Source organism: Haliaeetus albicilla, chromosome 4 (genome assembly GCF_947461875.1).
Source record: "Haliaeetus albicilla chromosome 4, bHalAlb1.1, whole genome shotgun sequence".
NCBI classification, from domain to species: Eukaryota; Metazoa; Chordata; class Aves; order Accipitriformes; family Accipitridae; genus Haliaeetus; species Haliaeetus albicilla.
The window spans coordinates 13,594,758-13,616,165 of record NC_091486.1 but is presented as its reverse complement, the minus strand read 5'-3'; the positions used below and the strand labels follow the sequence as shown (position 1 = coordinate 13,616,165).

The following is a 21,408-nucleotide window of genomic DNA, read 5'->3' as shown; positions in this document are numbered from 1 at the left end:
GCATGAACTCTTGTTCTAATCAGCTGCACCTGCTTTTCTGGAGACTGAAGGTGACCTTTAATTTTGGAAGAAACCACAACAGTGCTGCTGCTTTGAATTTTGGAAGCTTCTTGCAATATGCAAAATTTACCAAAACTCAGTAGTACATCTGGAAAAGTCCTTTCAGTAGAGGAGTTTCAATATTCTCAGATTACTTTTAAACATTAATGCCACTATGTCAACCCTTGACTAATTCAATGTTAGTATTAGAAGTAATGTCTTCTATATCCAGTCTTCAAAAGCACATGGTACTTAGAAATTTAAGATAACTCCCTGAACATTAGCAAAACAATAAAACTGCAAAACGTTAAAGTTGCACTTCTATACCAAGACACCTGAACTGCCTTACCATCGCTCTTGTTGAAATACTCTAATAGAAATAAAAATCTCGTGCTACTGTTATCTACTCGTTGTGTCCGTGAAGCACAGAATAACTTAATTTTAAATCATATATGCCCCTGTTCAGAAAAGCACAGACACAATCAGTTTAGCCTCTATACAAAATTGCATGATAGAGAGTCACATTTCCAAACAGACAATGTTTTCTGAGCATTATGTCTCCAATATGGATCTGATCCCAAACGCCTACCCTTTAAACGATCAGGTCTTCAGAAGACTCATTTGGGGAGCACACAGCATACCTATTGTGTGACAGCCAAGCGTGACTAGCCAGACCAATAGAAACAAAATCCCTAATGCCTACATCATTAATTATATCAGAGCAATAATGAAGTTGCTGCTTCGATGTAAGACAATAGCAGAACAATGACAAAGTCTGATCAGAAATGAGAACTCTTTCACCAGAGACACAGTGGACAGACCAGTACCAGAGTGACATGACTAACTCTTCTTGCTGGCATCAGAGACAATGAGATCTACACTGAGGCAGTCCTAGCCCAAGGAGACAAGGTGGAGATTTTCACCCTGTATTGGCAACTCAAGCCTAACATTTTCATGTGACTCAGTTCATTTCCATCATTCTCAGGTTTTTGGGAAGACAGGAAACCATCAGTCTTTGAAACTAGATTTCCCTAACACAATTTTGGGATGCAAAATACACTATTGATGTTGTTTCCAGTTACTTGTACGTGGTGGCCCTGAATAAAATTGAAGAACATAGGGACCGTGGTCTGCTGAGGTTGGAGCTCCAATATAACATCCCTAAAATACCTAAGACACTGAGCCTGAAGGCTGCCTAGGAAGTAGCCATCAAAATGCGCTTGGATGAAAGACATCATGCAGCTTCCACCTCCGCCTCAAAGAAGATGCAATCATCATCTAAATGTTCATCGTTAAGCAGGTGATAAATGGCAGAACAAGCAGAAAAGTGTTACTTTTGCATATTCCTTTTGAGAGCTACAGGAACGAACCTACAGCGTGGTCTACAGGGAATCTGGTGAGATGTCTTTCATTTGCCAACCACAAAGGTAGACTCCACAAGAAAAAGGAGCTACCCTACATGTCCCTAAAGGACCTTGCAATGGGCTCTGGCTCACCACAAACCTAGAATCATCTCCATTACAATGGTCACTTTGTAATGTGGATATACACAGCCTGCAATCAAAAGATATAAATGAATATCCACTGGATAACGTTGATATTTGCAATTAACACTAAAATCGTTCAGCTTTCATAAGCTGAAGATGTGTCTGTATTTTCGTTTCTTGTTGATACTACAAAAAAGAAAAAGGAAGCACTGTAAAACCTTTTTCCTCCTGAAGTACAAGGAAATCATTGTATGATGTTCAAGCTGGAAGTCTACCTATCTCTCAATAACAAAGAAAGGTGAGAAAAGATGCTGAAAGGTACAGAACACACAGATTGGAAGGTGCCCAAACCAAGCCCAAAACAGAGCAGATCCTGCACAACCTGTTCCTAAGTAACTAAAAGGAAAGGCATGTCAAAACTTGATGAGGGAAGAACGGGATTTGCTCACACCTCCCAGGCTCACCTTCAAAGGTGTTGTTCAAGACAGGGGGTGTGAAGAAGAGAACCATTACAGCTCCCTGCTACACTAGTGCTGTTTAAGGCAGCTCTGAAACTACATTGTCACAACTCCAGCTGAAGTCTAGAAGTTGAGGGAGATCCCTGGAAAACAGGCCTCTCTTTGGATACTGCAAGGAATACTCAAAATTGGCTAAATGCCACTTTTGAATCTGAATGAATTTCGGGTCCTGCCCATTTTGTGCCAAAATCCTCCTAGCCTTCATAGAGTATGCAATCAAGTGCTACCTATCAGATTGTAAGATATGAGTTGATGCAAGAAAGTACAAGATTTACACATGATGTTAGGAGCTGTTGGGAGAGGTGTAAGAAACAAGGGGATGCTGAAGTTCATCGAATATCTCTAAAGGAAGTCACATGGTGAGCAAATCTGTCAAAAACCTGATGACTGGAGAGAGCAAAAGGCACTTGCCAATGCGCTAGGAACCGGGGGCTGCACCATGGTGGGGATGCTCTCCTGGACTGCTCAGCTCAACCATTACATGATAGGTGTGTTTAAGCTGAATTAGACTCTCCAGATGCCCCAAGGTTATAACAAACCTGTCAAAGCCTTCAGTTTATCTTAATAAGCCAGGCTTAAATCAGCACAGTCTAGGTGCCAGCTCATAAGCAGATCAGCCAGGGCTGCCTCAGGGATGGGATGAGCATTTGGCAGCAATAACAGCTTCAGTCATATAATTTTTATCCATCACCACTAGTCTATCAGAGCTCCAGGCCACCAACTCCTCCTGAGATGAATTCCAGAGGGTTTTAGACCAGACATAGGCAGATAGACATTAATAGAGACGCAACCACCTTGAGAGCTTTTAGGTTTGAATGGAGGCACCTATCAATGGATACGCTATCGTGGCTGGGCAATTAGTAACTGGATGGGCTTCTGTATCACAATTGTGAATCTAAGCGCTGTTAAGTCCATGCAAGTCCTGCTACAGGCGTGAAAGTTTTGGGCCAGGAGACAAAATAACCTTTCACTTGCCTGAATATATGTGCACTTCATCTGATAACATTCAAATCTCTTTAGCTACTTTATAATGAGGTTAAAGCAAGAAAAGATTTCCCCACCCCAAATACTACAAATGTCAGTAATGCGAACAGTAAAAATGTCACCACACGGAGAAAAGAGTGAAATTAGCATATTTAGAGAAGTATTATACCCATGAGTGAAATAATGCAATCAGCTAGCTGCAAGATAAAGCTAATTTGGTTTCCAACAGTTTATCAACAATGCACTGCTCCTTTACATTAACAAATTTAAATGGTACCATATCCTGCAAACAAGAATAATTCACACAGAATATTACACTGTGTTAATTAAATAGCTGGAATAGAAAAGGTCAGGCCATTACTGAAAGATGCGCATATGGGTTGTGAAGCTATGAAAAGATGGAGCGATTTCAAATCAAGCAATTAAAATATTTAAATCATGATTAAGTCAACAGTAAATACACCTAGATCTTCTGAGCCTATTTTGACAGCTCCTTTCTTTTCTTGCTGTTCCTCAGAAATTTCTCTTTCTTGCTGACCCATGCAAGAGTCAAAATATCTTTAAACCCATCATGAGATAAGGCGGCTTGGATAAGTTATCAAAGAGTTATCTTGATTATATTCAAGTTTTCATTTTACTATGCAGGTAGTCAGAGCCAAGAGGCAAGTTTTGCAGTTAAAGGACACTGCAAAGCCCCACTTGCCTGATTTCTGGATGGGTTTCCTGCCACTAGAACAACTAAGAAACCCCCACAATTACTACAGTTAATTGAAAAATGCTCAAAGAGAGAAATATTTTTTCACTTGGTTTACTTCTGCAAATGACAGCACTCTGTCTTTGGCACAATGCCACCAAATCAATTAAATTATAGTAGTAACATAGCCATTTTAGATTGAAAGAACATTTTGGCATGGGCTAAACAATGCTGAGGTGGTAATATATGAAAAAGACCTAGTAAAACAGGGAATTAATCTTACTTGGAGCCCCAAAGTGGTACTGGAATATGCATCGGTCACAACCAAATCTGAATCTCGTCCAATACTTTTTACTGTATTTTCGTCATTACAGTTTTACACGGCAAGCTCAAATTTTAGTTTGTTACTATCTGTATGTCCCCCCGTTATTTAATTGTGCATGAACTTTATTTTTCCTGGGGAATTTCCTGAACTTTTCTAGACAAAATATTATTTTCTTTTAGATCATAGTTCTGCTGATTTCAGTTGGTGTAAACTTCCTTTTTGCACCTTCAGTGCAACTTTGAATTCGAACCTCAGTCTAGCAAAGAGAGCTGTGTGGGCTAAACAAAACGCAATGTCTGTATGTTTTGGAAAGAATTTCATGGCAGTGTCTGCTTTTGGCTGCAAAACCGTGGGACAGGCACCACGTGTGAAATTCAGCTGTGTGCTGCCCAGCACATCAACAGTTATGGCACTGACACTGGATCTAAAACTAGCCCGCATGGACCCCACTGTTCAGCTCTCCCCAATTAAGCACACAAGCATTTATCACGCCAACTTCCAGACTTTGTGACAGAATGCCTAAGCAAGCCAAACTGAAACACCTAGTTTTTTCGCGGAAGATGAAGCGTTGTGCAGCATACGAGCCATTAATTTTACGACAAGTGCAGATGGTAGATATACAGATAAATACTCATGCAACCTAATGGAATGAATATATACTTCAATCTATTTACATGATAATAGTTTCTAATGAGCTTAGTGTAGCCCACATGATGGTATATTCATCCGAATGATTTTAAAATGGATTTCAGCGCAGGCTGTAACTGACTCCTGCTGGGTTCTTTCCCCCCAGTTTGGGCCATGGCCGATTTGTACCCCGCTCAACACAAGACAATTTACTTCTCCCTTTAAAAGGACAGATACCTCGGAGAAGCTCCGCCGCAGTGTCTCCTCGCGGGCGGGTACCCCCACCTGCTGAAGGGCCAACCTAGCTCAGCCCTACGCGACCGCAGCGCTACCGGGCCCACGCCCGAGAGGGACGTTTCGGAGGAGGGGCTGAAGGAGCGGCGTGGAGGCCTCGCTTCGCCTCCCCACCCCCCAGGCCCGCGGCCTGGAGACGAGCCGCGCAGCCCGGGCCGCGCTAGGCCGCAGCGCGGCGGGCCCGGGTCCCGGCGGCGCCCTCGGCGGCGGGGCGGGCGCGGAGGGACGAGGGGCACCTACCCGGCGCGGGAGGACGGCGGCTCTCCGCCCCGGCCATGCTCCTCCGGCGCTGCCTCCGGGGCGGCTCCGGCGGGCTCCCCTCGGCACCGCCCGCCCTAACGGAAGGGGGAGCCCGGCCCGGGAGCGAGCCCGGCCCGCGGCGCCCGGCCGCGCGGGGCGGAGCCGCGGCGGCAGCGTGACGGCCGGGGCTGGCGGCGGCCCCGAGGCGGCAGCTTCCCCCGGCCCCTCCGGTGACACCCGCGTGGCCCCTCGCCCCCCTGCGGCGAGCTCCCACGGGCCGCCCCGCTCCTGCCCCGGAACCCGAGCCCCCTCTACCCCGCGGGGGCGACGACCCGGCGGCTTCCCCGCCCCGCACGTCCCCGTTCCCCCCCCCAGGCCGCGGCCGTCCGCCGGCACGGCTCCCTCCCCGCGGGCGGCGGAGGGCCCGGCTCTCCTCCCCGGCGCCGCTTACCCTCCTCCCCTCGCCGGCGGAGGAAGGAGGCGGCCGCCGGCCCTCCCCGACCGCGCATGCGGCTGTGCCGGGCCGGGGCAGGGCCGCCGCTCTCGGGGGCTGAAGTGTGGGTGTCCCTTCCCCCGTCCCCCTCCCCGGCGGGCCCCCGCCAGCGCCCCCGCAGATGGGCTTAGGCTGGAGCAGCGCGGAGGAGCGGCAGCCCCTCCTGTCGCCGCCGCCGCCACAGCAGCAGCAGCAGCAGCAACGGCGGCGGCCGCAGCCGCGGGGGCCGGCGGGGGGCCCGGCCGTGCCGGCGGCGGTGCCGGTGCCGGTGCGGCGGCTGGCGCCGTTGGCGGGCCGCGTCTACGGGCGGCGGTGGCTGGTGCTGCTGCTCTTCTCGCTGCTGGGCTTCGCGCAGGGCCTGGTGTGGAACAGCTGGGGCCCCATCCAGAACTCGGCCCGCCTGGCCTTCGGCTTCAGCGGCTGGGACATCGCCCTGCTCGTCTTCTGGGGGCCCATCGGCTTCGCGCCCTGCTTCTTCTTCATGTGGCTCATGGACAAGAAGGGTGAGCGGGGCCGGGGGCGGCGGGGCCGGGGGGTCGGGACTCCCCGCCCCGCTCCTGCGGCTTCCCCCGGGCCAGGCGGGGACACCGGGGCCGTGGCCGTGGCCGTGGCCCGCCGACGCCGCGGTGAGGGGCGGCGTGGTGGTCCCGAGGCCGGGGGAGGGGGCGCCGCCAGCCCGGGGACACTCCTTGCCCTCGGGGCTGGTGGCCTCGGTCTTGAAAGGGGACGACGAGCACTTTGAGGGAATCTTGAGTGCCATTTTCAGTACACGGCTCAGACAAAGGCGCATCAAAGGCCATTCGCGAGGAAGGTGCTTACGCTGTTCCTAAAGCTCAGAGGAATTACGGCATCCTACGTCGCGGCCGAGGTGTGGGTCTGGAGGAGATGTGCTCCAGTCTGGCATTGCCGTGCGGATGTTTGACCTGGAGATGGTCTTGTTTTCTGGTAGTCGGCTGTGAAACAAACACCCATGTTGATGTTTGGATCGAGTCAGTCTGTGCTCAGGGCGGCCACTGCATCTTGAAAGAAATACTTTGTTTTTAAAAGCAGACTGAACACGAAGTCGGTGGTTTGCTTTTCGTTGCGCTAGGGAGATGCAAAGACAGAGAACGTAAAACAGAAGTTGCGCTTCAGGGTTTCAGAAGACGAGTGCAAGGGAGGGTTTCCTAATTTGTGTTCAGGCCGTTGCGTCGCGGTAGCAAACTTCTGGAAATGGTATTTGTCTCTGGAGAACTTCTCCAGGGCCTGCGCAGTTTGTCTGTGGTCACCCCGGGGACCGCTCTGGCTTGGTCAAGTACCTGTGTTTGCAGATTGGAGCTTTTGGGCCTAAATCCACAGAAACATTTAGTCTTTTAATTCCTGTTTACACAGACCTCTAAACAGGAGATAAGAGCCTACGTACCCTTGTGGCTTCCAATATTAAGTGCTACTTGTTCTATTTATTTAGGAATTAATAGCTCATTTGTGGGGAGAGAAGGGGGGAGGTGAAGGCAGGCAGGCAGGGAGAAGAGTTGTAGCTGAGAAGGCCTGTGTCTCAGAATTGGAATTGCCTTTCCAAAAACTGAAGAGGTGTTGGGGGAGTAAAACCTACTGGGCGGAAAAAGTGTTCCCCAAATGAGTCCATGGTGGCTGTACAGCCAGTTTCCTCTCAAGCAATTTAGACTTAAGTTGACAATGTCTGTTTAGACTGCTGTATAATAGGGTTGTTAATTATCTTAAAGTAAGTTATTTTGTTTTGTACAGTGAAGACAATGATTCTGCTCATGGTATGAAGGAAATAAAGCTAAACTTGAACCTGTGCTTGTAGAACTGAGTCTGTATTTTTATTTCTTCCATTTTCTATGAAGTTGACTCTGAGCAATGCAGAGAAAGACTGGAGAAGTTTCGAAGTAACTCATGGGAGAAGAAGCATTAGTGTTTTGTTGTTTCTTTAATGTGATTAGTAATACAGTGGCTGGATTTCTGGGTTTCACACATAGCTTGTTTTAATGAGAATATGTATAGAAGTGTTTTCCACATTACCTTAACTGATTGCTTGGGTGTTTTTCTTTTTTTTTTTTTTAATTTCCATGTTCAGTGGAGATATTGATACTACCTCTATGCTCTTGCTTTGTTGCTTTCCCTGTTGAGAGAATTTTGGTTGATAGCTTAAATAGAGCATCTCAACTCATTGGCTTTATGCATAAGGAGTACATAAGGGCTCTGGAGCATGTTCTTTGCATAGCAGCAGATTTTGTGTGGGCCCTGTTGTGTTTCATGCTGTTTTCTGAGTCTCCCCCAGAGAATGTGGTGCTGTTCACTTTGGAAGTGGCGGTGGAGTCCTGCCACTTGGTTTCTCATGGAGCAAAGAGGAGAGCTGCTGCTGCCCAACTCTCCCATGGGGCATGTTTCTACTGGAGGCATGTTGCCAGGAGGTATCTGCTCTTTGGAATACGGATGTTCCAGGAGGAGCATGACTCTACTGCTTTGAAGCTGTAAGGTTTGGTCTGACCTTGCAAGGGCAGTATTTCACTTGCTTAGGGGTACAAATGCTTGTTGTTACACCAAAGTTACTCTCTGTACCAAAAATACAGAGAAATGACACCATTTATTCGCTGGCTTCAATCATCTGTCATTGGAGTTAGCTAGTAAAGGAACTGTCAGGAAAAAAATGTATTTGTGAAGTGTCAACATGTAAAACCTGGCATGTATCAGAAGTATGACACTGTAGATGATGCATGTCAGAATTTGAGAGGCGATTCTGCTGTTAGATGGTCCTATACTTCACAGTCAGAAGTATATCTGATATTGATAAGTAGCTGCCTGCTGTCAGTTAAGTCTGATTTTGTGTTATGATGCTTCAGACAAAGTCCAAAAGTATTTGTCTTTTTGGTTTTTAGTTGTTTGTTGTAGCATATAGTTTGAAACATAGATCTGTTTCCATACTAAACTTCTGTTGTAATTCTTATGCGCTTGTTTCTTATTTCAGTACTGCTTATAAGGGTTTGGTAATTTTTTTTTTTTTAATTTTTTTTTACTTTTTAACTAATTAGAAGTTGAAAGGTTAAATATTCAGCAATAGGCATGTTAATATCCTACTTGGAGGAAGCATTTCTTGGGCTGCATGCTTCAGTTCCATCACAGCTTCTCAGAGAAGTGTGGGGTTTTCTGAGAAGAGAGGACAAGTGTTTATTTTTAGTAAAAGGTATGCTAAATAAGCTCCAAATGATCTGTTCTTTGGTTCTGTATAGAAGGGAGCTAAATGGAGAAATTACGTTTTTTTCTAACCTCAAAGGGTTTCTTGGTCTTTGTGACCGTTTCCCTCCTGACCTGCCAAGTGTGTCTCCTGGATTTTTTGTGGAGGCCTGTTTGCAGCTGACACAGGCAATGCCTGCAGCCCAGGCAATACCTGGGCTGGGAGAGGTGTATAGATGGTGTCACTTTTGGCTCCCTGGGGAATTTCTGCAGTATATACTACAGGCAACTGCATGCCTCTGCCAAGGTGGTGACCCAGAACGGGTGTTGGTGTCAGAAATAGCATGACAAACAGTCTTGGTTGGCTAAAGCCCGCGTTCCTATGGATCTATAGGGATTTCCTGGTTTTTATGAAATTGAGGGTGAATTTTCGTCAGAAGGGTAGTGATGGTCTTCACAAGGCTGTAATTGCAAGAGAGTCTTACCTGAAGGTCTGAACAGACTCAGAACGAGTAGACATTTTTTTGAAGGGTGTTAACACTGTATTTTAAAGGGTCTTGAGGCGTTGGAGGAAGCCTGGATTTAGCTGGTGTTTCTGTAAGGCATGTCAATTGAGAGCTAGGTTGTATTTTTTGCTGAGCTCTTGTCGTTCTCAAAAATACATTTGTTTTCAGATGCTTAGCGAGGCTCATGTATCACAGTTGGAAATTCTTCTTTGGGGAGCAAGCCCCGTTCCTGTTGCTGTCTCTCCCAGATTTCTCTGGCTGAATGGAGACTTCTGTCAGCGTGCTTTTTCTTGGGTGCCTGGGGGAGCTCTCCATGCTCCTTGGGTGGGTGCTGTAATAGGGACAGCAGTACCATCTGTAATGTGTCCTAGTCCTGTTCTGGGACGGGTGCATGTTGAAATTCAGGAATTACATTTGCATGCATCATTTTTGAATATGTGCCATTTTGAAGTAGGTTTGAAAACCCTTTTCTGTAAGTAAAATTACAGGTGTTGTCTTGGTTGGTTTCTTAGGGAAGAAAGGTTAAAAGATGGGGTGTGCCATGGAGCTACATGTGTCTTATCTGGTGCATTTTCTTTAGCAATAGGATTAGAGAGTCCTTGTTTAAATGATAATTACCTTTTAGAGATTCAATAATACTGAAATGAAATGGGAAATTACTTCAGTGTGCAGTTGGATGGACCCTTGTTGTTTACATGATTAAAATTAGCTACAATTTGTCACATGATGCTTGAGTGTTTGTGGGTGTTTTGTGCCTTGAGTGTTTCATTTCCTGGGAACTGTAAATATAAGCATACAGAACTGTTAGAATGTTTATATATCTAACTGCAAATCAAAAGCTTACATACTTCTATGGATCTGGTTCACTGGTTTATTTTATTAGTTAAGTTCATAGTTACAAGGTGAGACCTAGAAGCAATATATAATGTCAGTCTTCATTATGTTCCCATATAAGCAAGAAGAGGCAATGAAGAATGAAATACTTTATGATAACTTACATTAAACAAATTGAATAGAATGGTGATATTTTTCATTAATTTTTGGAATACAGTGAACACAGTTTTATACTGAGTTTGAAGAAATGTGACACATTACTTGTAACAGTGAAATGTAATCTATTTCTTGGTCCTTATAAAATGATATATGCTTACATGGGTTGCATAGTTCTTAGTAACCTTATTTTGCTGAAATTAAATTTACATGGCATTGTTATCCTAGTGATTAAATTATGAAGTAGAGAGAAAACTTCAATAATCAGGTTTTGGTTTTTAATGGAGATTGGCTTGTCTATTAAAACCATGAATGTTTTTACTTGTACAAATAGTTATTCCTTTCCTGAATATCAAACTCTTGATTTCATTGCTGTCTCCTAAATCATGCTTCTCAGTTTCCTTCTCTGAGACATTTGATAGTTCTTATCTCTTCCACCTGGGAATTTTGAGGTTAAATCCTTTAATACAGTCTGACAAAATAGTCATGAATATTGAGTATGAGTACTAAATCAGGCCTTACTAATATAAAAATGTCTTAATAACTATTCTCTATACAAAATAAACTACACATGGTGGATAAAGAGAATTCTGCATAGCAGCTTTCATGTTTGAAGTTCCCAGATAGTCACTTTGTGCTAAATGCATGGAAACACCGATTTTACTTTCAAGGGACCTTTGGACTCCTCTAACTCACATCTAGGGTCATTGGGACAGAAGGGAGAAGACTTCAAGTTAACTTGTTCTCCCCCTAGATTTTCATCTAGGAAGTGTTCATAAAATGCCTTTGGTTTTATTTTGAGAGATGTAAAGGTGGGTACAGAGAGCAAAGAGGAAGCAGGTGGTTATTCAGAAGCCAGTGGAAACATGAAAGGTCAAGTGAAGCCAATAGATGGGGAAGACTTTCTTTCCCTTAAGTGTTTCCATTGTGGCTGTCATTTCAGGGTTCATGTCTGTCATTCAGGCTCTCAGACAGCATGGTAGTAAATATAAATTGGAGCATGTTACTAATAACTTGGAAAAATTACAGCAGGTCTAGTTGCTGATAGGTATTGCTGCTGGTATGGATGGATAGTGTGAAGTACTTTCCATGGTGGCAATCACAAGAACGTGCAGAGGTTTTTAATGGAAATATCCATAGTTCTGTCGTGTCCCAGGCTATCATAAACACATGGGGTTTTGGTTAACAGAAGGAGGACAAAAATAGGTGAATTATGAACCTTTAAAGTCTGAGTTTTTACCTTGTGGCAAAGAAACACATTTTCAGCTCCTTTTTGTCATGATCTCAGAAATAGACTTTTCTTATCTCAGATGCATGACTGCAAGATAGGTGGCCAGTATTTCAAAATGACCAATTTGATAATTCATGGCTCAAGTTCAAGTGTGAACCTCAGCTACAGATGCCTAGGATAAGGCTCAGTGTGAGGCTGTAAAACTTTTAATATTATTTGGTGAGATCAAGCTAAACAGATTTACACACTTCAACAATAGAAAAGGTTTGTATAGACATTAAGGTTTTGGTAGGTTAGTACAGCCTACAGGAAACAAATACCTGTGGGAAAACTTAGAGGTATGAAAATGTGGGTAGAATGGCAAGGAGCCAGTGAGAAAGGAAAGTGTGACATTTCTGGTGCTTGACTGAAATATGCTGGGATTACAGAAAGTAGTCTTATCGTAAACAACTGATTCTATTGAAATATATGCTCTCTACATTTATATCGCTCTCTACAACTACCTGAAAGGAGGTTGTAGTGAGGCAGGTACTGGTCTCCTATCAAATTAACTAGTGTTAGGACGAGAGGAAATGGCCTCAAGTTGCAGCAGGAGAGGTTTAGATTGGATGTTAGGAAAAAATTTCATTACTGAAAGGTTTGTCAGGCATTGGAACAGGCTGGCCAGGGAAGTGGTTGAGTCACCATCCCTGGAGGTATTCAAAAGCATGTAGACAAGGCACTTCAGGACATGGTTTAGTGGGCATGGTTGGCGGTTGGACTTGATGATCTTAAAGGTCTTTTCCAACCTTAATGATTCTATGAAATACAGCTTTTGCTTCATATGAGTCAAGGCATTCTCTACGACAGGGAGGAAGAGAATGCCTGGACTCAGATGAAGTGAAAGCTGTATGTTTTTGGTGAAAAGGAAAGTGATTGATGCACTTCAGCCAAATGCAAAAGAAATTTGAAGGAAAATATCTGTTTTACCACAGTCTGTTCTCTCTCATGCTGTGGACATCATCTACTGCATGCTATGAATGATGCATATTTCATTGTCTTATTAGTGATACTGATCCACACCTATCAAATTTTGTGAACGGGATTAATTTTCCTAAGCTAACAAATCTTGGAAGAAATGAGATGAAGTGTTGTTTTTCATGTGGAAAGATGAAAGAAGCAATTAGAGAGCTGAATATAGGTAAATCCCACTAGAGCAGATATTTGATCAGCTTGATTTTCCAAAACTTATTTTGATGAGTTGCTGGTGTGTGTGTTTGTATAGACGTACTTTTCCTCTATACCATGAGAAGAAAAGAAAAAGGAAGGCTGAACCAAACTTAGCCTTTGTTGCTTAATTTTATACACTGTGGCTGCATGAAAGTCCACAGAGCATTTGTGCAAGTGCTTGCAGAAGTGAGGAGTCATTAGAGAATTGATTGGCCCACCCTCACTGGAGTAAGGCATGCTGTAAAAGACCACTTGAGATACACAGAATGATTAGGAACATAGAGTGGTTTAATTAGGATCTGATGAGTTGTATTAACTTGATGACACTATGATTCATCATAGCAATACTAGCTTGATTGTTAGCAGCACTTCCCATACCTCCTGATGGGCCAGGTTGAGTTGAAAGCATCAATCATGGCTGTAGACAGATGTCCTCTTCTGGAGCTAGCTCTTTCTGTTAGATGGTATCCCCCGGCTCTTTGTACTGTGTTTCCACAGACATTTCTCTTTATACGGCTACCCTTTACGCAACTGCCGTGCTCTTTGCACACTTCTTTGCAGCTGCGACAGTGGTGCTAGGACAGCTGCTTGAAATACCACATACTGAAGAATATCAGGAAACTGCATGCTGGATTTAAAGTAACTTTTTCATGATGGAAAGTAAAATCCTAATGTGTTTGCATAGCTTACGTGAGACTAGTAGTGGCCATGTAATCTGAGGATAACGTTATCTTGAGGCTTTGGTGCACTGAGCATACAGGCACAGTGAGTGTGGGGTACGTAACTTGCCATACCTTGATGTTGACAAATTGATGAATAGGGAGATCATTTACCAGTGTAAATACGATCCCTTACTTTTATTATGCAGCTGTTAACACAAGCAGAGTTAAAGCACTTAAGCATCCCAGAACTGGGTCAGGACACAGCTCCAGCTGGGAAGATATTTTGTCAACAGTAGCTTTTAGAAGTTGACTACAGAGAGTATAATACTACGGTAGCTATGCACTGATATCTCCCCTGTTGTATGCTCATGTATTTTTACTATCCCTCATAACCTTCTCTTGACCGAAATTCTTCCTAATCTGACTCCTTCCTGTTCTCTGTCTCCTGCCTCACCTGTGTGTCTCCTTGCTGTTGTGGTGTGCACATCTTGTCCTTCCGTTTTCCTCTGCCATCCACTCCTTCCACTTGTTGAGAAGTAGAAGAGGTTGGATGTGAGAAGCTTCAGGGCTCAAAGGAGCGAGAGCAGATGTGAGAAAAGCCCTTGGATAGGTGGGAAGAGATAGAGAGAAGGGGAGAGTATGGGGACAAGGTAGTGGGTGAAGCATTGGAGGCATGGATGCAGAGATGGGATCTGGAGCTGGAGGGCAGGGAGTGGTGGGGATGGGAAAGGTGGAGGAACGAGATGAGTAGGAGGCACAGGGAAAGAGATGCTGAGCGAGCAAGGGGTGGTTGCAAATGTGACTTAGGTAGCCAGCAGCAAATGATGGGGGTGGCAGTTGCCTGCAGCCCTCCTGGGCTGCCTGCACAGCGCCCTAGCCGCAGATCAGCAAACACAGCTTTTGTGAACTGACTTCAGAAGCGCTTTTAAAACCAGGAGCTGGGAAGTCTCTTTGAACGCCATTGACCTTTTTTGCCTTTTCTTATTTCCAACAAGATCCCCATCTTTTGCCTCTGCACAACCCAACCTCTGAACTGCACCTGGCATTGCCTTTTGCTGGCAAGAGGGTGGATCGGTCCCTCCTTCACCCTCCGCCTCCCCGAGGTGCCCTGGACCACGGCTGCCTGCTGCCTGCGGGGCCCCCCAGGCGCTGCCGATGCAGGGGAGGGCGGCTGTTCCTTCTTGCCTGGGTTTGGTGGTGACAGATGTCTGGCCTCATGATGGAGGCACAAGCGGGATGCTGGGGTGGACGCGGCCCCTCTGGCTGGTGTCTCTCCCCTTCTGGAAAGCCTCGTGGAAGGCGACAGAAAATGCTAAAATACCGTTATGTTGTCCGCTGCCTTGCTGTGTTTTAAAAACATTTAAATTTTGCCAATCTCCTTTCTTCGAGAAGTTTTTAACAGTGTGGCAGCCATGCTACATAAAGGCAGCTGATGCTAACTTCTCTAACATAAATGGCAACAATAATTCCACTGTTAGCAAAGTCCCTTGGGCTTTCTCATAGATTTTTATTATGGAAGTAGTAAACGTGGGAAAGTTGTATTGCATTCGTTTTGCTAGCTGTATGTTTATACTGTATTTATAATTCATAGCTATTAGTTTACAATTCCATTTTCTCTTTAAAAGAGTAGATCAGGTTCTGGCCTGCAAAAGCTGAATCTGCTTCCTTTACAGAAAACCATTTCCTTTAAAGAATTAATATGATACTATTTCTTTTTCCTATCAGAAGAAACTAAGTATGAACAAAGAAAGACCATTTTCATTTGGTAATGCTGAACTAACCCAGCTTTGCCGATTTCTAAATTCCAGTAACAGCATTACCATTTCACAAACAAACAAAAAAATTATTCATTATTTTTGGCTGATGTTGTTTTTAGAAGTTAGTTTCATGTTACGTTTTAGGAGTGAAAGACTAGTCTGAAGCAAATGCAAAAATGAGGTTCATTACTTGTTAATAAAGTTTGGATATTTTCTGCATTGCCAATTTCTGCCTATATTTTTTTTTTCTGTTAAGAAATGCCTTGCTTGTGGGAAAGGAGCTGTGTAAAACAGGGATATTTGCTTGCTTTTTCAGAGCTGAAGAAGTAGATAGTGCATAGCACAGATCCTGAAATAATGTTCTCTGTTGTGAAAATCTGTAGTCTGACATTGCCAAAAATATTTGGTTTATATAAAATATTTGTTTAAAAACACCCAAACCCTCCAAAACCAAGGTCAGTGCTGAGATGAGCAGAAGTAAATTTAAGAAACATGATGTTTTGGTAATTCTCTGTTAGGATATTTTGCAAATTTTCTTGGAGCATGTTGTTTGAATTCTCCCAGTGGCAACCTAGTATAGCCTCAGCTGAGCAGACCAAATACCTTGCTGGTACAAGTTTCTTTAAGAATTTTTTTAGTTATAATCCTGGGGCAAGGGAAGCAGTGGCTTGCTCTGCCTCTCTCTCAGTGGTGACATTCAGAGCTATTCCATCACTTCCTGCTGTAATTTTGTTTTTTAATGCTTCTCACGTGCATGTGCTATTGTGGCTCTGTAGCTGTGCTGCAACTATAATTGTGCTGCAAAAGCTTGTGATCGATGCTCCAACTTCCTCAAAAGCTACAAATTAAGCTTTCTCATGCAGATTTGTAGTAGAGAGGATTTTTAGATTTTTCCTCTTTTTAAAGCTGGAGATTCATATGATTCAGCCTGAGGGAGTGATACGTTTTGAAAGTGAGAGGTCTTCTGCTTTTTGCAAAGTCTGCTGATGTTTTTCTGGAATACAGGATGTCGAGTACAACTGCATTTAGAAACTTTTTGTTTTATTTGGTTATTTTTGTTGAGCGCCATCCCTTTTGAATATTTGAGGAAGGTGGAGTTGTTATATTTTTAATTAATCATGGGAACCTAAAGAATTGATCAGGAGCCTTAAAAAATGTAATGGGTTTAGGATCCATTACAGTGCTGCAAAGGGTGCCTTTTAGGATGATCTATGTACCCTAAATAGTGTCTGATGCATTTTACTGTTAAAGTAACATTGAAACTGTTGACACACAGGAAAATTGAGAGCTCACTCCAGTGACCTTTCCTACAAGTCACAAGACCCACATGGATATTACATTGATGAGCCTCTTAGGGCTCTTTTTTCCCCAGCTTGCGGCAGGGGTAGTAAAAAGGAGAAACTTTGCACTTAGTGTCCTGCTTAGTGGATGCACTAGGCGGTATCTAGCATAGCTGCCAGTCCTTGCTGCGTGGTTGCTTCTTGATACTCTGTTGTGGCAAAGCAAAATGCCTCTGTATTTCTTGAAATGAAGAATTTCATGCACCATTGGGTGGTGTGGGCAAGTACAGTAAGACAATGACAGAACATTTTCCCTGATAGATGTGTACAAGAGAGATTGTTTTTCCTGTTTGTCGCGCAGGTAAGGATCTGTAGTTAGTTGTGTGGTAATTAAGCCTGCTGGGCAATTGGGAGTCCTTCAAATGAGCGGGAAGAGAAAAGAAAAAGCTTCCTTCCCCTTGTTTGGTGCTGAAAGGGCTTGAGTTGCCGGCGTTCATCCAGGAATACAACAGTGAGAGCTAGAGAGAAGGCTTGTTGTCTTGTACTTTTGACTTGTTAATGAGCATCCATAATTTAGCTTCAAAATTAATGAAGATGTTTAGTCCTCGACTGCATTATTAGCTGTTTTTGTCAGTTGCTCTGCATCTCTCTCTGTATGTATACACTGGCACACGGGTACACACACACATAGTTTTTTAGTTTATCAAATGGAAAAGACAGATTAAACAGTTCACCTGAATCTTCATGTTTCAGTAAATATTGGAGTAGAAAGCAGATACCTGAGGTGAAGGAAGAAAAACAATTCTTAAAAGTGTTTATATATTAATTTCACACATTTAGTAAGCACTCACATAGTTGGGTTTTTTTGTTGTATCCCAGCGCTGCGCTGACCCCAGGTGAAGAGAAGACCTGATTTAGTAGCCTTTCTAATACTAATGGTGAAACTGGCTCCTGTTGTCATGTGTTTATAGCCTGAATAAACAAGGAGCGGGAGAGAAAAGTGAAGCAGAAGGTAAGTGGCCTGCCCAATTTCATAAGGCATGTCAAGAGATGCAGATCCCGCTGCCCAGGCCAGTGCTCTCTTCTCTCAGAGGTGCTCTGCAAGCATTAAGAGAGGTTCATTGCACTTGGATTAGTTGCAGAGAAAATGGATGCTCTCTGCAGTAAAATGTATAGTATCAATAAACAGCTACAATAATTGGTCTCGTTTGAAGCCAAGAAATGTGGTATTAAACCATGCCAGAGATATTTAGTAAAGAGTCTAAAACTGATTCTAAAATCAGCATTTGGATCTCCAGGCAAATACCATTCAACTCAGCACTTTGTTTATCTGTTCAGGCAAAATGTCAGCCTCTCAATTGATAAATAGAATTTACAACACTTGTAGAAACTTGCAATGCAGATTTTTAATCTGCATCTTTTGCCATTTGTTTTTCCATTGTTGATGTTAAACTGTTAGGATGCCTCAAAATCCTTAGCTGACATATGGAAGGAAACTTCAATACTTACAAACTACCTTTTCATATATCCAAAAGCTCAGATTAAGCCTGGTCAGTTCTTAAAATCTTAAAAAATCTTAAAAAAAAGGACTACTTTATTTACAGTACCAAACTTCTAAACTGCTGCACAAACGCTTTGTATTTACAGGTATAGTCTGTCACCAACCATGGTTAAATCCATGGTAGTGGACCTAACTCTGTAAGATACCTTATAAGATCTTGGGTCATTAAGTTTGTAACGACTAAGTGTAGAGGATTAGAGAGCTGGACAATTAAGCTATACTTTTCTTGACGTCTTTTTAGAGATTGATTATGTGCTTGCTTAATATGCTGGGATAATGTTAAAAACAGGATGGGTCCACTGATCGCATTGGCTTGACCTCATTGATGCAAACGAGACAAAAGCACCCTGCAGCCTCTTGACATGGTTGTGATAGCTTGTTATTCCTTCTAAGAGGTGCAGTCAAATTCTTATATCTAGACTAAACAGAAAAACAAGGATTGTAATACGCTTTAGCGAATGTTGGGGTGGGAGGGAGAAAACAAACAAACAAACAAAAAACCAAGAGGAGTATTTACAATACAAACCAGAAGCGAATGGTGCAGTTAGAGTGCGACTACTTAAGTGTCTTGGTTTCCTTACAATTGCACATAGAGAAAGATTCAGCAGCTCAGGAATTGGGGAGTAGTTGCATGATTGTCATAATAATTCTCAATTGCATTATATTTAGCTTTACTTCTCATAATTATGTCCTAGCAGATTCTGTATCTGTTTTAGTTGTTACACGTGTTCAGTCATTTCCCTCAAGATGAGTGTCTTCTCTCTGAAACACTTGGCTGGCTAAATTTTATGCTTTGAGTCTCTTAGTTATATTGGGATTTTTTACAAGATTCTTAACTAACCGCAAAATTCAGGAGTGATACTCTTCTTATAAGGACTCACGTGATGACGTTTATGCAGAGAATGCCTGTTTTTAATCTGAGAGTTACACTGAAAAAAACTGGGGACGAGCATTGGCCCTCATTTTCAGTTTTGCACGCAGCCTTGCTGTGTCTGTCCAACAAGTGCTAGCAGCAGAAATAACTTTATCGTTGGATGAGATCTGGTCCCTGGCACCAGTCTTTCTTCCTGATTTGGCAGGGACTTCCCTGCGGGTTCCCCATGTTGCTGGTGATGACACTTCTGGGATATTGGCTCTTCTGAATTTCTGACCCCGATTAGAGAGTCTGTATCAAACCACACCAACTATTTTACTTGAAGTTGCTGTGTTTGTACCTACAAAGTTTGTTTCCTTTAATTTAAATTTTGCAGATAAATTAATTTCCAAGAAATTTCAAACTCCTCTTGATAGCCTGGGTGTTAACTGGGCAGCTATTGCTGACAGATTCTGTGGCAACAGCTGTACAGTATTATAGAGAAATTGCCCCTCTGAAGATCATTACCTCCTACATCTACATTTCAAGAGGTTTCTAGTACATATTTTGTCTGGTGATCTCAATCTGCCTGCTGTTTATGTCAGATGGAAATTGAAGGACAGTGTCCAGTGGAATCTGCCCTTGCTGTGCAGTCCTCCACTGAAAGGTGGAACTGGGCTGTATTGTAGGATTTGTGTAGGAAAAGGTCCGATTTTTGCATCCTAGATGAGACTGGGGTTTGAAACGTAGCTTCGCATCTAATTTATTTCAAACAGGTCCTCTATGATGGAGCTTGGTTCGTACTATTTGATACCAGAAGGATGCTGTCACCTGTCTCGCAAAATGCGTAAATTAAGTTTGCTTCATTTTCAATCAGAAAAAAAGTACTGAAGTCCTACATCTTTTCAGCTGAAATTTGGGTGCTATTTTGGCAGTATCACATAGAGCCAGGGGAATGGATGGAAACAATTTGCCTCAGTTTGTTTTAAAAACACAGCTTACAAAAGATGGGGCAGTAACAGGAGCATCAGAATAATACAGCCAGAGAGAAAGGGAGATCCAGATTGTGCTTAACAGCACCCCATGATATCTTGGCCATCAAACTAGGAGTAATTTTTTATTAACTACATGTGACCTGGTAGTTGTTCTCTCTTGTATGCAGTCTTTGTATTTGGTTCCCAGTTTTTCTTGCTTCTGAGTCTAGTTGATGCTATTCTTCAAAATGTATTTATTTTCCATTGAGTTTCCAAACACAATTTGTACTCCTCTGCAATCAAGTGCTTTTGTGGAATCCGAGGCAGGTCTGATATACTGATTTTTCAGGTTTGTTCCATGTGTTAGCAGAAAGATTGGGACCACATCTTGGCTATGAAGTCTTTTTACATCAGTGAAAAGGTTATTTTCTTTTGAGAATTGTATTGGTTGATGCAAGGATACTTCTGAAGGAGGATTGCTGCTTATCCTTCTTAATGGCAGTAGTCAATTTGGCAAAGTACAGACACAACGGAAGTTTTATTCACTGTGTTTATTAGAAAGGTGGCAATTTTTTTTGTATTTTAATCATGACAAAGATAACTGATCTTATGAGAGTAAATGGCACAGCTATTAGTATAATTTTGCTAGAATTATATTTAAAAGACAAAGATTTCTGGAGCAGTAGGTAAAGATGAAGGAGGAACTTCTGTGCAGAGCTTTCAGGGTTCCCTGACAAAGTCAACTGTTTAATCAAGCTTTTGGTTTGTTATGGCTAAACGTAAAGGCATGCATTAAGGAGGAAGAGAAACAGACCCATCCTATGAAATGGAGAATTGGTATCCAGAAAGAAATCCATTTAAAAAAGGATGCTTGAACAATAACGAGGGCATTTAGACAAGACACAGAAACAATTCCAGGACCAAAGAAAAGTTGTAGAAGATGGAGCTCAGTGCTTTGCTTACGGAAACCAAAGGTAAAGGTTCTTTTTTGTAGGTGAATTTCATAGAAGGAAAAATGCAAGAGCCTGTGGTTTGTTTTGTCAAGAAAGGCAAAGCAAGAATTTGTCTGAAAACTGCATTTGCTTTGAATTGGAAGGAAAAGCACAATTTATCAGTGAATTGTTGGAACATCTGTTGAAATTGGGGAGTTTTTAATTTCCTGGTGTGTGTGCGCCAAGATGGGATTTAATTTTTTTTTTAGCTAGACATCGTTTAGTCAAAATAATAGTAGAGTAGTTAAGCAAATGCTCCTAGTTCCGTGTCAGAAGGGACCGTTCTTGCTTCCAGCCTGGTCTTTAAAAACTGTGAAAATGTGCAGCAGGCTGATGTCACTCGTTTCTAATTAGAGCCTTGTTACATTCAATATTTGTGAGCACTGATTCTAGTATCGCAGCTGAGGGAAGGAAACCCCTCAAATGTTAATGCATCCGAGAGCGGGGTGTGTGAGCTGTATGAGGGAAACCCGCTGCTGCCATGCCGGGCCGAGGCCTGAAGCCGGCGGCCTTTCCTC

General features: G+C 43.2%; 2 protein-coding genes across 4 annotated transcripts in view; one reads left to right on the top strand and one right to left on the bottom strand.

The window, feature by feature from the left end:
- The window catches only part of HSPBAP1 (HSPB1 associated protein 1), a 38,530-nt gene extending 32,757 nt beyond the window's left edge, over positions 1–5,773 (bottom strand). For 2 of the 3 annotated variants that reach the window (XM_069780969.1, XM_069780970.1), the window contains exon 1: positions 5,209–5,388. In XM_069780969.1, coding sequence (XP_069637070.1) covers positions 5,209–5,245 — 37 coding nt within the window. In that variant the 5' untranslated portion in view covers positions 5,246–5,388. Of the gene's footprint in view, positions 1–5,208; positions 5,389–5,659 lie in introns of those variants that run through there. The other variant, XM_069780968.1, reaches the window with a different exon arrangement.
- Positions 5,496–21,408, top strand: part of SLC49A4 (solute carrier family 49 member 4) — a 66,120-nt gene continuing 50,207 nt past the window's right edge. The window contains exon 1 of the mRNA XM_069780971.1: positions 5,496–6,204. Coding sequence (XP_069637072.1) covers positions 5,823–6,204 — 382 coding nt within the window. The 5' untranslated portion in view covers positions 5,496–5,822. The remainder of the gene's footprint in view (positions 6,205–21,408) is intronic.